The sequence below is a fragment of the Echiichthys vipera genome (assembly GCF_963691815.1).
Source record: "Echiichthys vipera genome assembly, chromosome: 9".
Classification (NCBI taxonomy): domain Eukaryota; kingdom Metazoa; phylum Chordata; class Actinopteri; order Perciformes; family Trachinidae; genus Echiichthys; species Echiichthys vipera.
In genome coordinates, this window is record NC_139834.1 from 26,322,459 (window position 1) to 26,342,818 (window position 20,360).

Sequence of the window (20,360 nt, forward strand, 5' to 3'; positions counted from 1 at the left end):
CGTAAACAGCCCTAGCAGTGTATCCTAACCCGAGCTGTTTGGCTTAGATACATGGCTGTCTGGGTCAGTGCGCTGGACCGTGACTGCTGGTTAAGGCCTGAAATGAAATTCACTGGCCAAGCGTATTATGTGTAAGATGAGAACCACTTAAAAGAAGTACTTAGTGTTGGAACGGTAGTGCAGTATGCAAGAAGACATCTTTTATTGGGCAAATGTGTAGATAAGTAAATTAAATCTGTTTGAATCCACCTGAAAATCCCGGAGCACCCTTGACAACCACAGTTATTTAGTGAATTACATTATAATTACATTATTACCAGCACACAGGTGCCATTTCACAGGCTGCTTATTGACATGTCTTGCAGTACTCAGGGTGCATAGAATACCAGTCCTTAAAGGTACACGTCTGTATTTCCGATGCGACCACTCCGAGGCAGCTTGCCTGATTGGCGTCCACACACACACCAACCTCCCTCTACCATCTGTTGGAAGGTGTCACCTGTTCTTTCTTACCTCTCCCTTTTTGCTGCCCTTCTTCAGGGTCATGACCTCTCTCCTCTCAGCCTGTCTGCACTCCTCACATCTCCTCTAGTCACTCTCTTTAGTCCTTAGTCAGCACATACCTGCTGCTCTTCACCTGGTTCCTCTTGAACTCGACTGTCTTTTTTCCCTGTCCTTGTCTTCCTTGTGTCTGTCTGTGCGGTCGTATTTGATGTGAGGCCTCTTCGGTGGGAGGATCACTGATAACAGATAGCACAGTTAATATGCCTTTCATCTGTCCTTACCTGCTTAAACCATTCATCTGTACGTCTGTCGTGAACACCTGTTGCATGTTGCCCTTCAGGCAACTCAACATACCGACACAATATCTATGTATCCTCCAGTAGTCCTGTTATACAGCAGGGTGGAATGGCTCCTAAGCCAAAATGCCAGTTACAAATAGTTATCCATTTGACAGTAATGGAAGTAACAGTGAGTAATAATGATTTTGAACTGTTATGTAAATCAAAACCAAACCAGGAAAGAATAATGATCTTCTAATGTACCCCTCAGGGACTAAATGTGTCTTTTTTGTTCAAGAGGTGTCTATCATTGACATTCAATGTTTTTAAAGCCCTGGTTAAAAGTGTCACTACACTCAGATTATCAGAAATGCTTTTTTTTTTAAATTGTTGTTAGAAATGAGTTTGCACTTTCAGGAGCCTGAAAGAACAGTTATTTTCATGATTGGCAATGTAATTGCTTCAGTGCATGTTTTATGTTGTGCATAATAGTTTAATTATATAATGTAAAAAAAAAATGTTAACCATTTACAGCACTGTAGTACTCCTTTAAAAGATTTATGTCATGTTCATCTGTGAATAAATATCCATTAGAACCAGTCTTGACACTGTTTTCTTGACCCTTGGATATTTTCAGCTGTTCTTAAAATAAAATTATTTTAAGGATGTGTGTGCGGTTTTTAAAGCACTCATCCCAGGGAAGCCCTGATTTACGGTGATTTTAGAGCCGCTATGAGGCAAGACGGAGATAAAAGATTGGTGGATTGGGTAGCGAGGACAGGTATACTCTAACAAAGTGACAGGACACAGCAGATTCCCTGGCCGCTCAAACAGAAATAACTGTCCGTTCTCTTTGTTTCTTACTTCTTCGTGGTGCATTCATAACATGACAGCGATGCATACCTATAACCATTCTTATCCTTGCGGACTTATTGATGCAGTAATACTGAAACGGTGCAGTCGCAGCTGTGTGTTTGTATCTCACATCGGCTTCTCGGATAATCACAAGGACTGGAACAGTTCGTTTTTCTAATAAGGTATGACAGGTTCCGGAGCAGCACTCCCTCCAGTTAAATAGGTGGTGTTAAGTTATTATATGACCACAGCCTCCGTGACTCAGAGGAAATAACTCACGTTCAGGCTTCGTTTGAGATGGCTTAAGGCCAGTGGGAGTGGGTGTGGCGTGTGTGTAATCAGTTTGTGAAGGCTTTTGTCCACCCAAGGGTGCCAGATGCTCGCCAAATCTCTGAACAGCTGGGTACCTTTCGCTCTCTGCGTTGTAAGCTCCATTTAACAGTGGCCTTACAGATTTATATACCTACAGAAAGAGTTGGAGATTTGGCCCAAACTTCAAAAACACATCGCGGCTTTACAGCGTGCTCACACTATCCTTTTGGCCGCGGCCAAAACCGGTTTTTCAGCTAAAGTCTAGTACCTTTAAGTAGTGTGAGCGCACCCGCTCCGCGCTCAACTGGGGCCAGCTGGGCCGCCACGGCCCGCTTGAAAGAGGTGGGCTTTAGCGGAGCCGTTTGCACATGTACGAGCACGAGCGTGCGCACGTGCACGCGCACGCGCACGAGCCCTACGGCAGTAGCGTTATGTCCGCCTGTCAGGACATGTAAATAGAAGGACGGACCATGCGCGGACATTTAACAACAACAACAATGGCGGTGAAAGGTTCACGTTGGTGTGATGCGGAGGTGGAGTGTTTACTGCAGATTTGGTCGGATGAAAATATTCAAAAACAGTCGACAAGACGCACAAAAACTCCGAGGTCTATGGAAAGATTTGTAAACAAAGCCACACACATGATCAATGCGTGTGACGTGTTACGGCTTGAAGGCGTATGGACAGCAAGAAGTATTGGCCGAGGCCCTGGCAGTGTGAGTACAAACGGGGCTGGGGCGCGGGGGGGAGAGGGAGGGGGGACAAGTACCCTAAAGTCCGGGTCTCGGTCCGGGAGGACAGTGTGAGCGCGCCCTTAGTCCATATCCATCGCATATCAAGGTAATTTCAGGCATACTTGTGTATTTGCACCTGTTGCAGCAGTGTCCAATGTTACTACTTTGACTTGACAAAAATGAATACTTACTACTTTCTTTAATTCAGTGTTCCACAGAAAGTAACACAATCAAGGTTAAACAATGGTAAAGAAGTGGCATCTTTATTTCAATGAAATCATTGTTGAGCACAATATATGTTGACATACATTAACTGAGGACCTTATTTCAGTGGCGTAGCTCCCTTTCAGCGAAACACTGAAACATCTACAGTAAAATTAATGTAGTGTGTTTTGGTTCACGCTCATAAAAGGGTTGTGACTGGAGAGGCATCTGTAATGTGGTCTGCACCTGTCAGTAGTGCCCCATGTGTTGGAGTGGGACAGTGGGATTTCTAAACACACACACCTACACACACACACACACACAGCAAACTGTTTCTTGTGTCCTCGGGAGAATTCATCCTAGCCTTGGCCTGAGCTGGCTACAACCCAGATGTGGTTTAGCGCCAGATGTTCCCTCCTACTAGCGTCATAAGCTAATGAGCTAATTAAACACTCATATATCTCCACAGGTCTTTGAAGTTGACCAATGTTTGTGCCATCATGTTGTGCCATCAATTAACATTTACAAGGTCCAATTTTACAACAAGAACATCAATTTGGACTATGGACAAGCAACAAATTTAATAAAGTTGAATGCAGCTTTGGCCTCTCATTAGCACCACTGAAACAGATGTGACCCATTGCTATTTGAGTCATTATTACTTTCTGCAGCAGCTCTCTGATTGCATGCTGTTTGTGCGTGTGTGCGTGTGTCCTCAGTCTTGGAGAAGAGCGAGTTCAAAGACGAGTCCCAGTTCTTCCGTTTCTACGCCGACGAGGAAATTGAGGGAACCAGCACCAAGAGCAAGCAGCTCCAACGCAATGACTTCAAACTCATCGAAAACATCTTGGCCAAGTCCCTGGTGGTGAGCTGGAACACACACATACACACACACACACACACACACACACACACACACACACACACACACACACACACACACACACACACACACACACACACACACACGATTGCACAGACTGGATTCAAGAAAACAAAGAGAAGAAGCTGCTTTTTCAAATCCATCCCCATTTATCACGTGTTACTCTTTCATGCAAGCACATGCATACAAACGTGCAGGATACTATATACATGTGTGTGTGTACACAGGGATATAATAGGACCGTATTGTACTGTATAGCTAATTGCACTGACATGCATAGCTTCTACTACATCCTTCAGTCCGGTTTGTTTGGACCTGTGTGTTCCTCCTTCCGATCTCCACAGCTAGATGTAATTAACATACACTCCCTTGTGTCCACGGGAGCGGGGACTGCTTTGATGACAATAAACACCTTTGAATGTGCTCTGATCAGTGTGCATCCTAATGAGGCTTGTCTTGTGGAAATCAACTACAATGCCTGGGATGAAGTCCCGTTTGTGTTGCTGCAGAGATGAGAGATTAAATAATAAGAGGCGGCAGCAGTTGAGTGTTGCAGTCAGATATACTGTACACTCTTCATGTGATGATTTCATTTAAGTTCAGTCGTTAAACATGGCCTAGTAAGTAATAGCGCGTCCAGTTTGGATTTGTTCCCCTATTTACTGATTGCACTGCACCGATTTGAAAGGTTTTAAATTGCTTGCTAGTCAGGACTCAGGACCTTTCATGTCATTCCAGTCTTGGATACCAATATTGCTGCTTACCGTAGTTCCCTTATGTAACAACGCAGAGACTAATTAAATTCAAAATGCATTTCGCCTTCTTCTATTTTGATCCTCGGTGATACTTTGGCATTTAACAATCCTCATTTATGACCACAGGTGTTCTGAGTATAGAGTGAGGAGGAGAACAAAAGTCAGAAGTGAGATGTTTCAGCACTGCTTACTTTGTCTTCATAAAATCTCGTTTGGCTGTTTGTACGACCTTATAAAAAACGGTGAATAAGAACAGAGCGGATAATGCTTTCCTAGTTGAGTGGAGAAGGACATTATTGTGAGACAAACTGAAACTGATAACTTTCTGTGAAGTCTTTGTAATCTGTTGAACTACACACATGTATTTGTTTACTGCTTTAAAGCATCCGCTATAATAAGACCAGTTTTGCAAATAAAACTGCATAACTGTGAGAACATTACAGAAGATTTTGAAAGTTTCAAAACATTTTTATAGTAAGGTTCATGCATGATGAGACATAAAACCCACCACCAAACCACTGATGCCTGTAACGTGCATGCAGAAAGGTGGTTGCATGGACTTTCCATTAAGTCGAGGTAGAAGATAATAGAGTCAGTAAAGAGAAACGTGAAGACTGTCAGCTCATTAAAGCTCCCAAATTCTAGGTCATCACGGACAATAGAGACTTTTATAGCAATTAAATGTTATTCCAGGAAAAGCACAAAAGCTGAATGTCCTTGTGTCATTCTAAGTTATATAAAAGGTCATATAGCCTTTAGCCTTTTCATTGTCAAATCTGAATTGAACTGATGTATGTATGTGTCGCAATAAGGTCATTGTGCACTGTTTTGGGTCTAGTGGACAGGGGTTTCCAGAGGCTGGAATAGAAAGTGAACTGTTTAGTTAAGTTCGTTATCTTTGGGTAAAACCTACAAGCACCGCTAGCATCCTTATTCATATCAGAGTTGGAAGTAGACACGCTATCTGGCCTTACACAAAAAGTGGAAAAGGCTTTTTTCCCTTGATTAGCACAACTAATCCTCCCTCATGGCTATTATTGAAGTGAAGTGCAGGAACTCTTTATTTACCACAGCCATCTCCTCTGATGTAACAGCAGAGATCTCCATCTTATCAGGACCATGCAGCAGGAAGATGGCCCCGGCAGCTTACCTAATGGAAGCCGGCTAATGCGTTTGCTGATGACCGCGTTTAACTAAGCCTCGCCCCACCGGGGAGTAGAATATGAGAGGCAGAGAACACCATCAGGAGCAAGACACCTGACACACAATGCAAATCACAGATTGCAAATATACGATAATGTGAACAATTATCAGTACCAATAATGTAAAAGACCACCCAGAAAGAGTAACATATTTTCATTGACTCCTCAAAATAAATGGAATCACTTCAGCAAATACGGACAAACTACCTTTTACAACAGGAGCATGCAGTAGACTGCAGGGAATAGTGAGGCAAATCAAGTTAATACATACTGTATGTCATGACAATTATTTAGCTACTTGATCATTCGTGATACTAAACCAGTGAAAAACATCTAAGTCTTACAATCACCCACTATTTTAAATGTGGGACTAATTAGATGATTTTCTCCACTAGATTCATCCCGAGGAAGAAGACTATGGCTTTGAGATTGAGGAGAAAAACAAGGCCATTGTGGTGAAATCTGTCACCAGGGGCTCACATGCTGAGGTAAATTGCCACACACACACACAAGCGCACACACACACACACACACACACACACATACACACACACACACACACACACACACGTGCGCGCGCTGTATCTCCTTCCCGCCCCGGGGCATTAGTTCCAGTAGGTAATGGCTGTCTACTGTTTTGACGGCTGCTGTCAGTCTGCCTCCGTTTCGCTTTGGAAGGACTTTGATCTGATTGGCTGTAGAGCCATTAGCCATGCTTACTCACATCCCCTCTACAAAACAAACACACACACACACACACACACACACACACACACACACACACACACCCAGAGTGATTTTAAAATTCAAATGAGGTTGTGACAAAACATTCAAAACCTGCTTGACTTTTGAGTCTTGTTCTAACAAAGCATGCTGTAGTATTACTGTTATGTTCAGGGACATCCTGTAAAATGGAATTATTCACATATGTGGCTACTTTGTCAGCACTAAGAGACTTTTTTCAACCTGGCCTGTGTCATGCAGGACGATTTTCCTTCCTTTTCCTGCGATTTCACCTTCGCTTCATGTCAGCAGGCTCAAACCTGACCAGCAACCAAACCTGAGTCCTGTTTATACAATCTTTCCAACATATTTCTACTAAAAAACACAGGACGGTACCCTGGTTGTTTTTGAAATCTTCCTTTCCCACAAGTCCAGAGATGGGAAAACCCTTACATTTCTCTTGTGTCCCTGTGGTACAAGTTCCCTCATCACTTTCTGTTATTTTACTCATTGCAGTTCTTTCCCACATTGCTCTTCAACCAAGTCATTTTCTGGACAATCTTCTTGGCGTCCTCTGCCTGCTTCCACCACAGTAAACCCTCACTCTTCTGCTCCCTCTTACACCCTTTTCTCCATTTCTCTCTCCCCCTCTTACTCTGTTATTCATCCCCCATGTCCCCCCGTTACCCACAACAACAGGATTGCCGGTTGTGACACGGCCCGTGTGCCAGCATGGTGAATGAAGCTCAGCTGATTCCCATGGGGCTCCGAAAAGGGCTGAGAGACACACTCACACACAGAGCTCTTTCACTATATGATACTATTATAGAAAGTCACGTGCTGACAGGCTCCCATGCGGTATAATCACACACACACACACACACACACACACACACACACACACACACACACACACACACACACACACACACACACACACACACACACACACACACACACACACACACACACATACAGTATATCCTTCCACATTCAGATGGCTGTGGCACCGCCCAGTCGTTCCTGCATCCATCCTGGGCCGTTATCCAGAGTCGAGGCCCGACTCAGCCAAGGCCACCCCACCGGATCTGTGCCCAGGACACGTCAACACACAGAGGCAGCATTATTCCCACAACGTGACTGAAGATGATCAAGATGACTGCATTACTGACCTGCAGCAGGCTGTGGTGCTGGATGTCTGACATTAGAAGGGATTTTATAGGCTGACTTTGCAAAGCTGAGGATGTTTGTGTATATTTATGTAATCATAAAGTATTTTCACATGCTTACATGCACCGTGTGCTATAATCAGATTGTACTTAGTTCAAGAAAAAAGACAAGATCTCATAAATGAAAACCTCCACTGGTCGTGGTAAGACATGAGGCCACATTAATAGAGTCGTGTAGATAAAGGGCATCTCTGTATTCACGTGCACATAAGTGCGGGGATTGAAAGTAACCCTTCCATCTGGAGTTGCGTGCAAATCCAACAGGCAGCAGGCAGGAGGCTCTGGTGTAAATATCATGCAGCTTAATCATATCTAGTAGCCAATCTTGATGTACACTCCCTCCATAAAACAGTCTATTCATATGCTGGAAAATAGATTGCAAGACTGAACAGGCCGTGAAGATATTGAGCAGCACTCTCTGCTCGCTGTTATGTTTTGGTTTGTTTTCTGCCGCGCTCCTTGGAGGCACATATAATGAACAGGGACTTGATTAATACACACTAGTCGGTGAGGTAAAAACTTGAATCATACTTTATCCGAGCCTAATGCTGCACACAGTGTGAGTCTCACTGTGACACTAGAGATAATTGATGAATGTGGTCCACACCTGAGACTTTTACTGTGCAAATGGGGGCTTTAAAGGGAACTGAAACAACAAACAAACACGCTGCAACCTAGAAATAAAAGCATTCTGTCTGTTGTCTGTGTGTCTGTCCATCCAGATGGCTGGCCTGCAGGTGGGCAGGAAGATCTTCACCATCAACGAGGACCTGTTGTTCCTCAGGCCTTTCTCCGAGGTGGAAACCATGATCAGCCAGAGCTTTTGCATCCGACGCTCCCTGCGGCTGCTGGTGGCCACAAAAGCCAAGGAGTGAGGGAACACACTCAAACACTCAAACACTCAGACTCACATTTTTGGGATTCTGTGGGATCCCCGCGGAATGGGAGTCAATTTCACTATTCATCACCTGACTGGGACAGGATGGGGAAAAGAGTCAATGGGAGCGGGCGGGATAGGACTCATACTGTAATTATATGGTTTATATATTTTAAAAAATGCAGTTCAAACACACTTTACTTTATTTGGAACATAATGCTAGTCGTTGTTTTTATTCTCTCCTGTCTGCTCTGGTGGCTTGAAAAAAACAAACAAACACGGGGACGGGACAAGTTTTTAGGTGGGAGTGGGATAGGATAATACACTCCTGTGTCACCCTCTAATACACACACATAGGGCACACTGTTCTGACTGGTCTTTTTACACCTAGGATTGTGAAGATCCCTGACAACCCAGACAGCCTCTCCTTCAGACTCTGTGGCTCTGCCCCTCCTCATGTCCATGCTGTCAGGAAAGGTGAGTGACCCCTGACGCCACTTTGATCACCACAGACGTGACTTGTGAATGAATGTCGGTATTACTACTTCTGTTAGTACCGTGTGAAGAAAAAGAAGCAGGATTAGAACTAATGACTTAACCTTTAAAGATAATAAAGGGTAACACTTAATATTAAGGTCCTTTTTAATAAGCGTTAGTTAATAGGTAATACGGGTCTTATATGTCCTTATAAGTGTTAATAATAGCATCATAAACACATTTATTGTTTGATTATGAGACATTTATGAAATGCATTATTATGCAATTAATAGCAGTTAACTATGCATCTATTATACACATGTTTGTAATACGTTTTTAAAAGTTAATACGTGCCTAAGAAAGGATTTAGCAACCATAACAATGTATTGTTATTACTTTCCATTCACTAGCTGTGCCAAGCATCATAGTTAACTGTTCATAACAGCATATTAATGCTTTTCTTATGAGTGCTTAGAAATGTCTTATGATTCAACAATAAGCATTGAAATGATTCTATTATTAACACTTACTAATGTTAATACGCATTGTATAAAAACTCTTACCACCTATCTTACTACCTATAAACTAGTGCTTATTACAAGGACCTTAACATAAAGTGTAAACAAATAAAGTTACCGATTAGGAAGATGTTCCTTTGTTATCACCCAAACTAAACTTCTTCATAATTAGTTGTGGTCCTCCTCGTTTACTAAGCTCACGTAGGAGGAGAAGTGAAAAATTGCAGAACAAGGTAAAAGTATACAATTAGTTTGTACTGTGTGTGTAATGGAAAAGTCATCAGCTGAGTGCTTTAACTGTTCACAGCTCCCAGTGACTTAGTTACAAGAGATATACATTTTGATTCTGCCCCCAACACTGGAGATGTGTGAGCAGATTTATGGGACTTTGACCTTGTTATTGCCGGATGCGTGCCAGCAAAGGCTTTCAAAGTGTTTACGGTGTCAGAAAGACAAATAATTCTGGATGAATTCGGGGGAAAGATGAGGTAACTCTAGCCTCTAACCACCTGTTACTTTCTGGTTTAAGTGAGCCTCTATTAGGTTTTTATGGCCACCTGTCAGCCAGACAGCCTGCTGACAGGGTTCAAACCCCTAATAGACTAAACTCTACACACACATACGCACGTTGTTCTGTGATCAGAGCTAAAATTGTAATTGTTCTTCCTTCTCATTCCCCCTGCTCAGTCCTCACAACCTCCTGACCAGATGTTCGTACCACCGACTCGAAATAGATACATGAGAGATTTATGACGAGTTGAATGAGGGATGAATCCAAATGTGTAAACCAAGAGAAGGAGAGGGTCACACACAAAAGCAGCAAGGAAAGGAGGGCAGGCGGCGGGAACTTTCTCTCTGCTTTCTCTCCCTCTCAGTTCTCTCCTCTCCCGTCCCTCTCCACGATCCTTCTCCTTTTCTCTCTTTCCTAGTTTCTTGAATCACTTCTGGCTCTCTGTTAATTTATGAGGAGCAGTTTTTACCAGCTGATATGCAGTATTTGTCTCCAGTCCCCAGTTGTTGTTTTTTTTCCGGTCCTAAATCAGTCCCCCTGTGCGATACCCATGTGCGGGTCAAGTATCCCCAGAGTTAGGTAATTGCTGGCACCCTGGGTGGGATTGATGCCAGTGAGTGCTGCTATTTTTAGGTCAGAGAGGAAGATGATGGAGGTGTTGATTGGACTTCCAGGCTGCAGAGACATTAGAAGCTTGGGACTGCGTGTTACAGCATTGGACCGAGTAATTTTCTTTTTTTCCCGTAGGAACAAAAGGGCCGTGGTTTAACACATATGGGAATTGAGTCCAAAGCAAGATTCCATAGAAAATAATCTTGGATTTTTTAGTATTTTGGTGAAGATTTTTCTCCAAGACATGGGAGACACTTGGACAGGACTTTTTTACTCCTCCTTTTCAATGACCCAAATGATTTCATGATGTGCTGTGTACAGTTTCACAGTGCTTTTACCACCTTGTGACCTTTTGACCTCTGATCCTGTTTTGACATACTGCAGGCTGGGAGGCAGCGGGGGCGGGTCTTCAGCCCGGCCAGGTTATCCTGAAGGTCAACGGCAACAACGTCAACCGCAGTGACTACCAAGAGGTCCTGGAGCACTTCACCGCACAGCACACACACCAGGAGCCTCCCCAAGTGGTGAGGGGACACATGGAAACACTAACGCATAATATTATAGAATAATTTAAAGGAAATACAATCTGTGACAGTCATGTATGTGTGTGTGTTGATGTGGCTCTCAATGCACCATGGCACTCTTTATTTACACTAAAAACTAAGTAATTCCACAAGGTAGCATCATTAGTAACAGTTGTTGGTTTGAAAGTGAATTAACCGTTCAACAATGTGGGACAGCTCAATACATTAGATGCGCCGGAGAACCCCGGTGAACCCCGGTGAACCAGACATTCCTGCTGTGAGACGGTACATAAAACAGCATTAGCATTAGTTAAAGGCTACAATTATCTACAGCAACTAAGTGTTGGAAAAGAAAAACTTTGAGGATCTCACTGACCTTGCAACACTCTTTTAAATCTTCATCTGTGTACGCTACCAAAGTGGTGCCATACGACATGCTTCTTCATTTCATCAGCGTTCTTGGCTCAAGCAGTGTGTGGCCTAGTGAGCTCAGACATAAATTACTGACTGACACTTTGTTGCTGCAGACCACTTGTGGTGAGGGTTGAACAATTTTCAGCTCAACATACAATCCTTCCCAGAGAGAAAAGGTAGCCCGAAGCAACAAATAAACAACCACTGAGTTTTCATCCATTCCTGCTGCCAAGATTGATTTAATCGAATCCTGTTTTAACAATGGACACCACTTTTGCTAACTTTCTAATTGCAAAACCCATGTCTGGTTCTTGTAACCCTACAGCAGCAGTCCATTTCTCCAGGCAGTATTTCACAGCTCTGCAGTCAGAATAGGATGTCCCCCTTTCTGTATAAAGCACATTGTTTGGTCTAGTTTTATTTAGCCTGGCCTACTCTTCTGGCAAATCCCCTTAAACGGGCTCAGCAGAGCAGCCTTGTTTTGGACTTGTTCCAGTAAATGTTTGCTGGATCATTTAACAGCAGGATAAATTACAAGGATGCTGTGGATGTGGCTGACTGCACTGCAGAGTTTGGGGCCGTGCAGTCAGCCCTGATTACCTTGTCAGGTGAAAAGTGTCCATGTCCACAGGTCATGTAGAAATACTTCAGATGATTTTTTTCTTGCTCTTTACCCGCACCTGCAGCTTTGTACTCAAATAAACATACATACTGCTACTTAAGCATCTCTTTCATGCTCTCAACAGTTGTTCAATGTTGTTTCATTCCAATATCGATTTTCTTTGCACATTATAGTAATAATTCATGCTTCCCCCAGTGTCAGTGGGTGTATCGGGCATTTGAGGATGTGGAAGAGCTCCAGAGAGAAAGAGGTGCAGACGAGAAAGAGGAGAGCCCTTTCAGTCCTTATCCTGTGGAGAATGGTTCTGACCACGAGGAAGAGAACGGCACCAATGGAACAGGTGAAGCATGTTTATTTTGCATCCTCTGAAATGGTCTTTTTTTGGTGCTTTGAATTCAACTTTTTATTTTGAATTTCTGATCAGGGAGTTTTCTGGCCCATCACTCAGCCAAATGCATGGGAACAGGGTCAGTGTTACATGTGATTAGATCTGTGATCAGGCCCCAAAAACCAGACCCGACCTATATATTTAATAACTGCGCTGTACTTGAAATACTGAAGAAAGAGTTTCCTCCACATGTTTCTTTATGACTGTCCCCCCCCTGAAATGCACTCACATGCACTCTCATGCACTCACATGCACGTGTGGCCGGACTGGCTACCAAAATAAACAAACAGAGCAACTCGGATTACAACACACACAGAGTGAGAGTGACTTCATTCTCTTCTCAGGACCTCATTACTCCATTATATCTTTACAAAAAAATGTTTGTTTACGGCTTTATTCATAAATAAATGAATAATCTCTGAATATTGAGTACAGCCCATTTATCTGAAGTGCATGAAGGGGCACAGTGGCATACGGTAGCATATGTTTGTGACACGATGTCCAAAATGTGCCTTCTTGAATGATCAGCACAGCCCATAAACCCTATATGCTAAATTTAAATAGAGATTGTATAACATTTACCCTCATTAATAAGAAGAAGGGGTAAAACTGTACGCAATCGTGACCCAATTCAAGCCATTGGAATTTTCGGAGTGTGCTGTAATACAAAATGTGGCTGCTCTGTGTGTCTGTTTAGACTGATTTCAGACATTACGTTCCACCTAGTTTCAGATGACCTCTGTATTCAGTCGCAGTGACTGTGTCAGTAAAAAGTGGCTCCAGCAGTGTATCATTTCCCCCTGGATATAGAAAATCCTATGTTTGAAAATTACACATGCTAAATAAAGGCAGTAGTTAGAGTTGTAGGACGTCATCCGGTAAAACTATGTAAGTAACCACTCTTTCTTCCAGTGCTGGCTGGGTGAGCGCACTTGACGGATGTGCAGTACACTGCGTACCTTTGCGTGTTCCATTACTGAATGGATTTATAAGATCACTATTTGTCTTCCCAAATTCTTGGAGGTCTTGCTATACAATTTTTTTTTGCCGCTTAGATGTGCCAAAAATATTTGAGACCATGACTTTACCTTTCAATTTTCTTGGAACTCACAAAACTTGGACCTTTTAAATGGCGTACATCAAATACGTTCTTCATTTTGTATAAAAATGCTTGACTTAAATACAAAGAATCACTTCTAAACATCATCTAGAGTTTATATGCTGACAGGTGAATATTGTGCTCCCCAGACCACCGGCTGGGCAGACTTTCACTTTCCGATGAGCTGCTTCTGGTCAGTATGACAGTCGATAACGTCCATCTGGAGCATGGCGTAGTCTATGAATACGTCAGCACTGCCGGCATCAAGAGCCACGTCCTGGAGAAGATGGTGGAGCCAAAAGGCTGCTTCAGCCTAACGGCTAAGGTAGTTATGGGAGAACAGGCTGAAGTTTGATTATCTTAAGCTAAAACTATAAAACAGCTCCCAAAATACCACGTCATCTGTCAAAGAACATCCAAACTTGGCCGTTTACCCGTTTGTGGGTCACTGATATTTGTTCTACTTGCACTATTATGACAGGATTTTGCCTCATTCGGGGTTTCTGTTGTTAGTATTGGGAAGCTGAATGTTTACTTAGATGAAAAACACACTTTCTGCTGCGTGGAATGCTATTTTAATCCAAAATGTAATCAACTAAATATATTTTCTAAACTTTTAATGTAGGAGTGATCCATCATTACCAGTGGTTCTTGTCTCTACAGATCCTGGAGGCATTTTCTGGCGATGACAGCCTCTTTGTACGTAACTGCAGCCAGCTCATCTCCCAGAGTGACCGAGTCGTTACCATGCCCCAGTACGAGTTCAGACATATCTGTGACACCAAGCTGGAGAGTATCCGGCGGCGAATCACAAGCTATGAGCAGGTAGACACACTGTGCACTCCCTTGCACACGCAGACATCAGACTATCACATCCAATTATTATACACAGATATGGCCCCTACTCGTTCATATTAACTTAAAATCATCATTCATACCAGTATCCTCATATTTACACCAAAAAATTATATCATCTGCTTTCGTGTCAGTAGATTTTTTAGCTGGTACTTATTTCACAGCTGCATTAAACTACTTACAGCCATGCTTTTTAATGCTTTTTAATGCTTTGAGAGGCTTTTCGGTGGGATGTAAAAGTCGGTCAAAAACACTGCCTTTCTTCTGTTAATGTGTCTATTAACACACTATCAAATATACCAGCTCATGGAGAAATACACCTCATCTATATACTAAGAAAATAGATGATAAAAGTTGGGCACAAGCTCTTGTCCTTAAACTAAATTGTTTTCCATTACACACGCCTGTACGAATAATGGGAAGTCTGTAATGAACTTTAAGAATATTACATTAATTAGTTTTCATTTCGTGTGACGTTTGGCCCCCATGTCGTATTTTTCTTCCCCAGTGTGTATGTTTTACCTCGGCAGTGAAAGTGAAAATCATCCTTTCATAAACACACTATGCAGTCATAGTCATGCAGCTTGTGCTTTCACTAATTTAAGTCCGTGTCCCACTTTTCACCCAGTTTGCCCTGGAGCTGAGGAACAAGGCGTGGCCCTCCTTCAGGCAGGCCGGCGTTCGCCCTCACCCACTGGGCTGCATGGACTTTGTTCCCACCAACTGCCACGTCAACTTCATGCAGGTCTCTTACCCCAAGAGCACTACCTCTGCTGGCCGGACTTTTAGCATCCGCTTTGGGCGCAAGAACTCCCTGTTTGGCCTGGATCCTGACCAAGGTAGAAGAGACACACACACACACACACACACAAAAAACACACCCCTACCTCTGTTCAATCTCTTTCACATATCCACTGCTTAAACTGAGCTTCACTGAGATCCATCTCCTTCACCATAACATAGCTTAACCCACTTAACACCAGCTCCCTGATCATTTTGACTAATTGCCCTCCGCGACCATTTAAATCTGCAGCACAGAGAAGGGAATGTCGACCCCAGCCTCCCACAGTAGCCATAAAGTCTCAACAAGGATTCCCATAGTAAATTAGATGAGTGCTTTGCCATTAAGACTCCATTAGCCCCGGGCCATGCCCATGTTATTGACATGAGAAGTGAATGAATATTGTCAGCAAAGATGGCGCCTCCAGGCAGCGTAGGAATGTGTATCACTCACTCAATGCTGCCGCCGCTGCAGAGGTCAAAGGGGAGAGGAAGAGAGAGTGAGAGATTGAAAATGACTAATTTCCAGAAGATGGTCAAAAATTAAGAAATCATTTATCCATATATACATTCATAATCTGCAGACACAATATTAGTTTCTGTTTCCATTGTCCTTTATTTCTCTTTCACCCGCACCAGAAACAAACCAACCAATCATTCTCAGGGCAAGCCTAAATGAAGTTGAAGACAACAGTTTGGTTCATTCTACACCAGTATTACCCCTAGCTGCAGAAATCATGGTGTCACTTTTGATAATAATCTTCAGTCAGTATCTTAGAATAGTTCTCCAGTCCAGTTGTTTTACACAGAATCTCTAAGATACAGTCCTTTCTGTCTCCTAAGAACCTGAAAAATTGTCATTCATGCATTCATCACATCCCATCCCATACCTTAACTCCCTCTACTCATGCTGAAGCAAACATAAACTTTCTAGAAAGTAAGACCTCACTAATTCTAACACGAGAGCAAATACAAGTTTAGCTTAATTTCACTGGGTACCTGTGCATTTTAGAATTGATTTTAGGGGACCGGCGCCTGAGTTTATCAATGACTGGCTGATCCTTTATAAGCCTAAGCGTAGGCTGAGATTCTAAGCTGGGTCCCTTTGTAGAGATTCAGAGATGTAAACAAAAAGCCAGGGGAGGCCGGCCCTTTGCTATCAGAGCGCCATCGCTCTGGAATGATTTTCTGGAGGAGATACATCAAACAATCTCTTTGTTAAATGTGCTGCTATGTCTAACAATCAATTATTTTGTTGATGTATGGTTTGTATGATTTTTGTCACTCTATTGGATTCTACTTTTATTTTATTATCCAATGTATTATTTTTGGTGCTATACAAATAAAGTTTATCATCAATAGATACGAAATGAGTGTGTGTGGCACGGCTTTATCAATACATGCTGCTCAGAATGCCTCGTTCTCATCTTTTTTCTCTCAGCACCAGCTGCGACTCAAACATCTGCCCCGCAGTTGTATCGACTCTGCCCGCTTAACCAACCAACAGCAATGGAGACAATGTTTTGTAACGACAGTCGCTGCTATGTAGTGTTCAGAAACCTAATTTATTTAACAAGTGTATTACCTACAAATTGTCCTCATCCAGCACCCTACCCTGGATATGATAGGAATCTGTTGAATGTCGATAAAATGTTTAAGGGCTTCTCTATCCAATCGTAATGTCCTCTGTGTACCACTAGTGCACACTCTGGGTTCATTCTAGAACTCGATATGTCTGCAGTTTTGGGGTGTCTCAGGTCATTGTAGCTTTGTTTGGCATTGAACCCAAGTAAAACAGTTTTGCATCCTGCCCTTGCTGTGCATATCACTTGCACGAGTGCCCCTTTAAGAAGTTGTTTTTAACAACTCTAAATGAAGAACAGACAAGAAGTGTTACTTCCCAGCGGTTTGAACATCTGGGGTTGATATAATTGTTAGAAAGTGAAGTTTATTTGATTCACTCTCTCTTCTCACTGCCTCTCCTCTCCGCCCCTCCTGTCCTGTAGCGCAACTCAACCCCATGTCCCACACCCAGCACTGTGTGACCAGCATGGGGGCTCCTTCCTGGAACTGCTCTGGCCTGGAAGGGGACGAGGCAGACGGCAGCGGGGAGGTGACTGTGGAAGGAGGCGACGGCTTGGTGGACGGCCGGCGGAGTGTCCATGGGGAAGGCGGGTTGAGCTTCCTGCTCAAACAGGAAGACACAGAGACCCAGGACGCGTACATTTACTTATACAGCCGTTTGGACGTTGCTGTAAGGGAGATGAGGCAGTATGTCGCTCAGATAGATGTGTAAGTCTTACAGCTCATATAAATTCTATGCTACTGAATCATTTGACCCTAATACGAATGAGTTCTACCTTTCAATGGGATTTCTTCGTTTTGTTCCACATAAATCTCTTATCTCTACCCCCATGACAAGTATCATATATCAAATAATAAGAAAAGTGTTACTCCTATCCATTCAGAAATTATTCTCAGCCCTAACAGTTGGTGTTGTTATCAAACATTCCACTGGTGTTTATGTGTAAGTAGACTATTTTCGTAGCCTTCACAGTGACATTTAGAGACCTCTGCAGAAAAAGCTCGGAGCTGTTATCCCCACAGCAGCCTCCTGAAGCTGTTTGTCAGCCTCTCTTTGTCTGTCTGCCCTTTGCCTTGTTTAAAGCTGAGGGTTTACAAAAGGAACATTCTTCAGGCCCAAAATATTTATGGGCCAGGCCCAGTCCAGGAACAGGGAGTGAGGCCAGGATAACATCAAGAGAAAGAGACACATATTGTGTCTGTGCCGAGGAAGGGGTGTGACAGTGTGGCTGAAAAGATGTGTGTGTTCGATTGTGAAGGAGTCTGTACAGAGTATATTATAATGTCAATATATGCAGAATAATTACAATATACTTTTTTTCTTATCTCTGAAGCTATTAATACATTTTCAAATTTTTTAAAATGCTCTAAATATACTACAAAAATATGTTGTGCTTAAGACGGTGTTGTGAGTAACGCAGTGTTCCACATACTGTATTTTGTTAAATGTGTTTTCAAATCTCATTTTGGGAATATACTTCCTTTTTTCCTTTTAGCCTGTTGTCGTCAATCACCGAGCCAACGCAACTCCAAGGGGAAGGTGGGGAGCCTCCGGTTTATGAACCAAGTCAGCCACCTTCTCTGGCCCCCTGTGAGGACGGCTGCGACCAGGATAAAGTGGAGCAAGGGGGCATTAAACGGGTCTGCTTCAAGGTGAACGAGGAGGATCAGGAGGACTCGGGTCATGACACAATGAGCTACAGGGACTCCTACAGGTAATTATTAAACACTGTGGCATAAATATATCAATTAGAATATAACCTGAACCATGAGTCATCAGGCTCAGAAAGTATATTTGGTTAACTGAGACCCGACTAGCTTAAAATTTAAAGGTCCCATATTGCAAAAAAGGAAATTTGCCCGCTTTTCTATTTTAAAGCAGTTTCATTCCAGTATTAAAACGTCAATCCACAGAGAAATACACACAGCCCGTGTTCAGAAACCTTGCCTTTAAACAAGCCGTCGGGACTTCTGTACAGTTGTGATGTCACAACTATACTATATATAGGCAGAGAGTGTTGTTACAGTGCCATTACAGTTATTCCACGGCTGCAATGATAGTGCTGAGACACCAAGAGCAAAGATGTGGAAGACCTGGAAATACTGACCAATCAGAGCAGACTTGGCTTTTTCAGGAGGGGGGTCTTAAAGAGACAGGTGCAATAATGGAGCCTTTCAGACAGCGGGTGAATACAGGTATATTCAGACAGACTATGTAAAAATATGTATATAGTAGTTTATAACAGTAAAGCATGAAAACATATTCTAGTAGGAACACAAGCATGAACTTGAAAATAAGTTTGTTATGTGTCACACCTGGAACCCTAACAGTTATAAAGCATGAACAACATTCAAACTCCCTCTTTATTCCACAGACCCCCCCCCCCCCCCCCCCCCCCCACCCCCCACCCCCCTTTGGTGGTTAAAATTAATTCCGGATGTTGGCATTTTAACTGAGATTGAGGGCTAAAAATGACTTCAAAATGTTTTGGTCAGATCTGGTTATGTCATTTTCTTGTTGTGAGTTCATTCAGAATTGTGTGTGTGTGCACGGTTCACTGGGCAGTGCTCCACTGAGCCCCACCCTCCACCTCCCACTAAGATGTAGTTATTGGTTGTTGGTGTGGTGGGCTGGTGTATAATAGAGCCAAATGTTTGGGGCGCGGCCTCCTCACCCACTCTGTCATTAAGGCCTGGCCATGCAATGTGAAACGTGACTACCTCATTGCAATAAAATGTAAGGGGAAATGTAGGCTGGTGTATGTGTGGTACGCACAAACACACACACAACCACACACACACACACACAGTAAGTGTTTTTAAAGCCCGGAGGGAAAAAAAAAACTCTGTTCAAGGTAGCAGTGTGAGGCTACCCTTGCCACATTGAATGTGGATGAATCATCCCACTTGTGAAATTTTGGATGTGATGAAAAATGCTACTGTGTTTCAGAGGTGGGGGGGTGAGACATTAAAGCCCGAGGTGGTGACATACCAAGGCAGGGCTCAACAGTCAGAGGTCCCTGGTCGAGTACAGTTTGTGAGGAACATAATGTGAGAACAAGTACAAAAGAGACACACACACAGACGGGGGGGTCAGAGACAGAAAAACACAGGAATAGTTAAGGAGAGAAGAGGGTGTGAAGAAATCCTAATCAAGTAGTGTTTATTCCAAACTCCGGTACATTGTGTCTTTCCTAAATCTGTGCATGACCCTGTTTAGTCCCTTTGTCTTGTATTTAGACGTACAGTATGTAGAGTATGTCCAGATCCAGCTGAAACAGATTACTGCTCCCTCCAGACATCAGAATTCATCTCAAGTGACGACCTGTGACTGATCTTCCTTAGTCGCTTAACATTTCAAATGGTCCTATTCGTCTCCTCTGTTTCCTTAAACAAGAGCCTCCTCAAAACTAATCCATC

At 43.0% G+C, this 20,360-nt stretch overlaps 1 protein-coding gene across 1 annotated transcript in view; it reads left to right on the plus strand.

Annotated features, from left to right (window-relative positions):
• The window catches only part of prex1 (phosphatidylinositol-3,4,5-trisphosphate-dependent Rac exchange factor 1), a 91,018-nt gene that overhangs the window by 56,981 nt on the left and 13,677 nt on the right, over window positions 1-20,360 (plus strand). Inside the window, exons 16-26 of the mRNA XM_083920125.1 lie at window positions 3,607-3,752; window positions 6,123-6,215; window positions 8,402-8,550; window positions 8,948-9,033; window positions 11,059-11,198; window positions 12,430-12,574; window positions 13,871-14,046; window positions 14,385-14,546; window positions 15,205-15,415; window positions 17,363-17,648; window positions 18,437-18,655. Of these exons, the coding sequence (XP_083776251.1) occupies window positions 3,607-3,752; window positions 6,123-6,215; window positions 8,402-8,550; window positions 8,948-9,033; window positions 11,059-11,198; window positions 12,430-12,574; window positions 13,871-14,046; window positions 14,385-14,546; window positions 15,205-15,415; window positions 17,363-17,648; window positions 18,437-18,655 (1,813 nt within the window). The remainder of the gene's footprint in view (window positions 1-3,606; window positions 3,753-6,122; window positions 6,216-8,401; window positions 8,551-8,947; window positions 9,034-11,058; window positions 11,199-12,429; window positions 12,575-13,870; window positions 14,047-14,384; window positions 14,547-15,204; window positions 15,416-17,362; window positions 17,649-18,436; window positions 18,656-20,360) is intronic.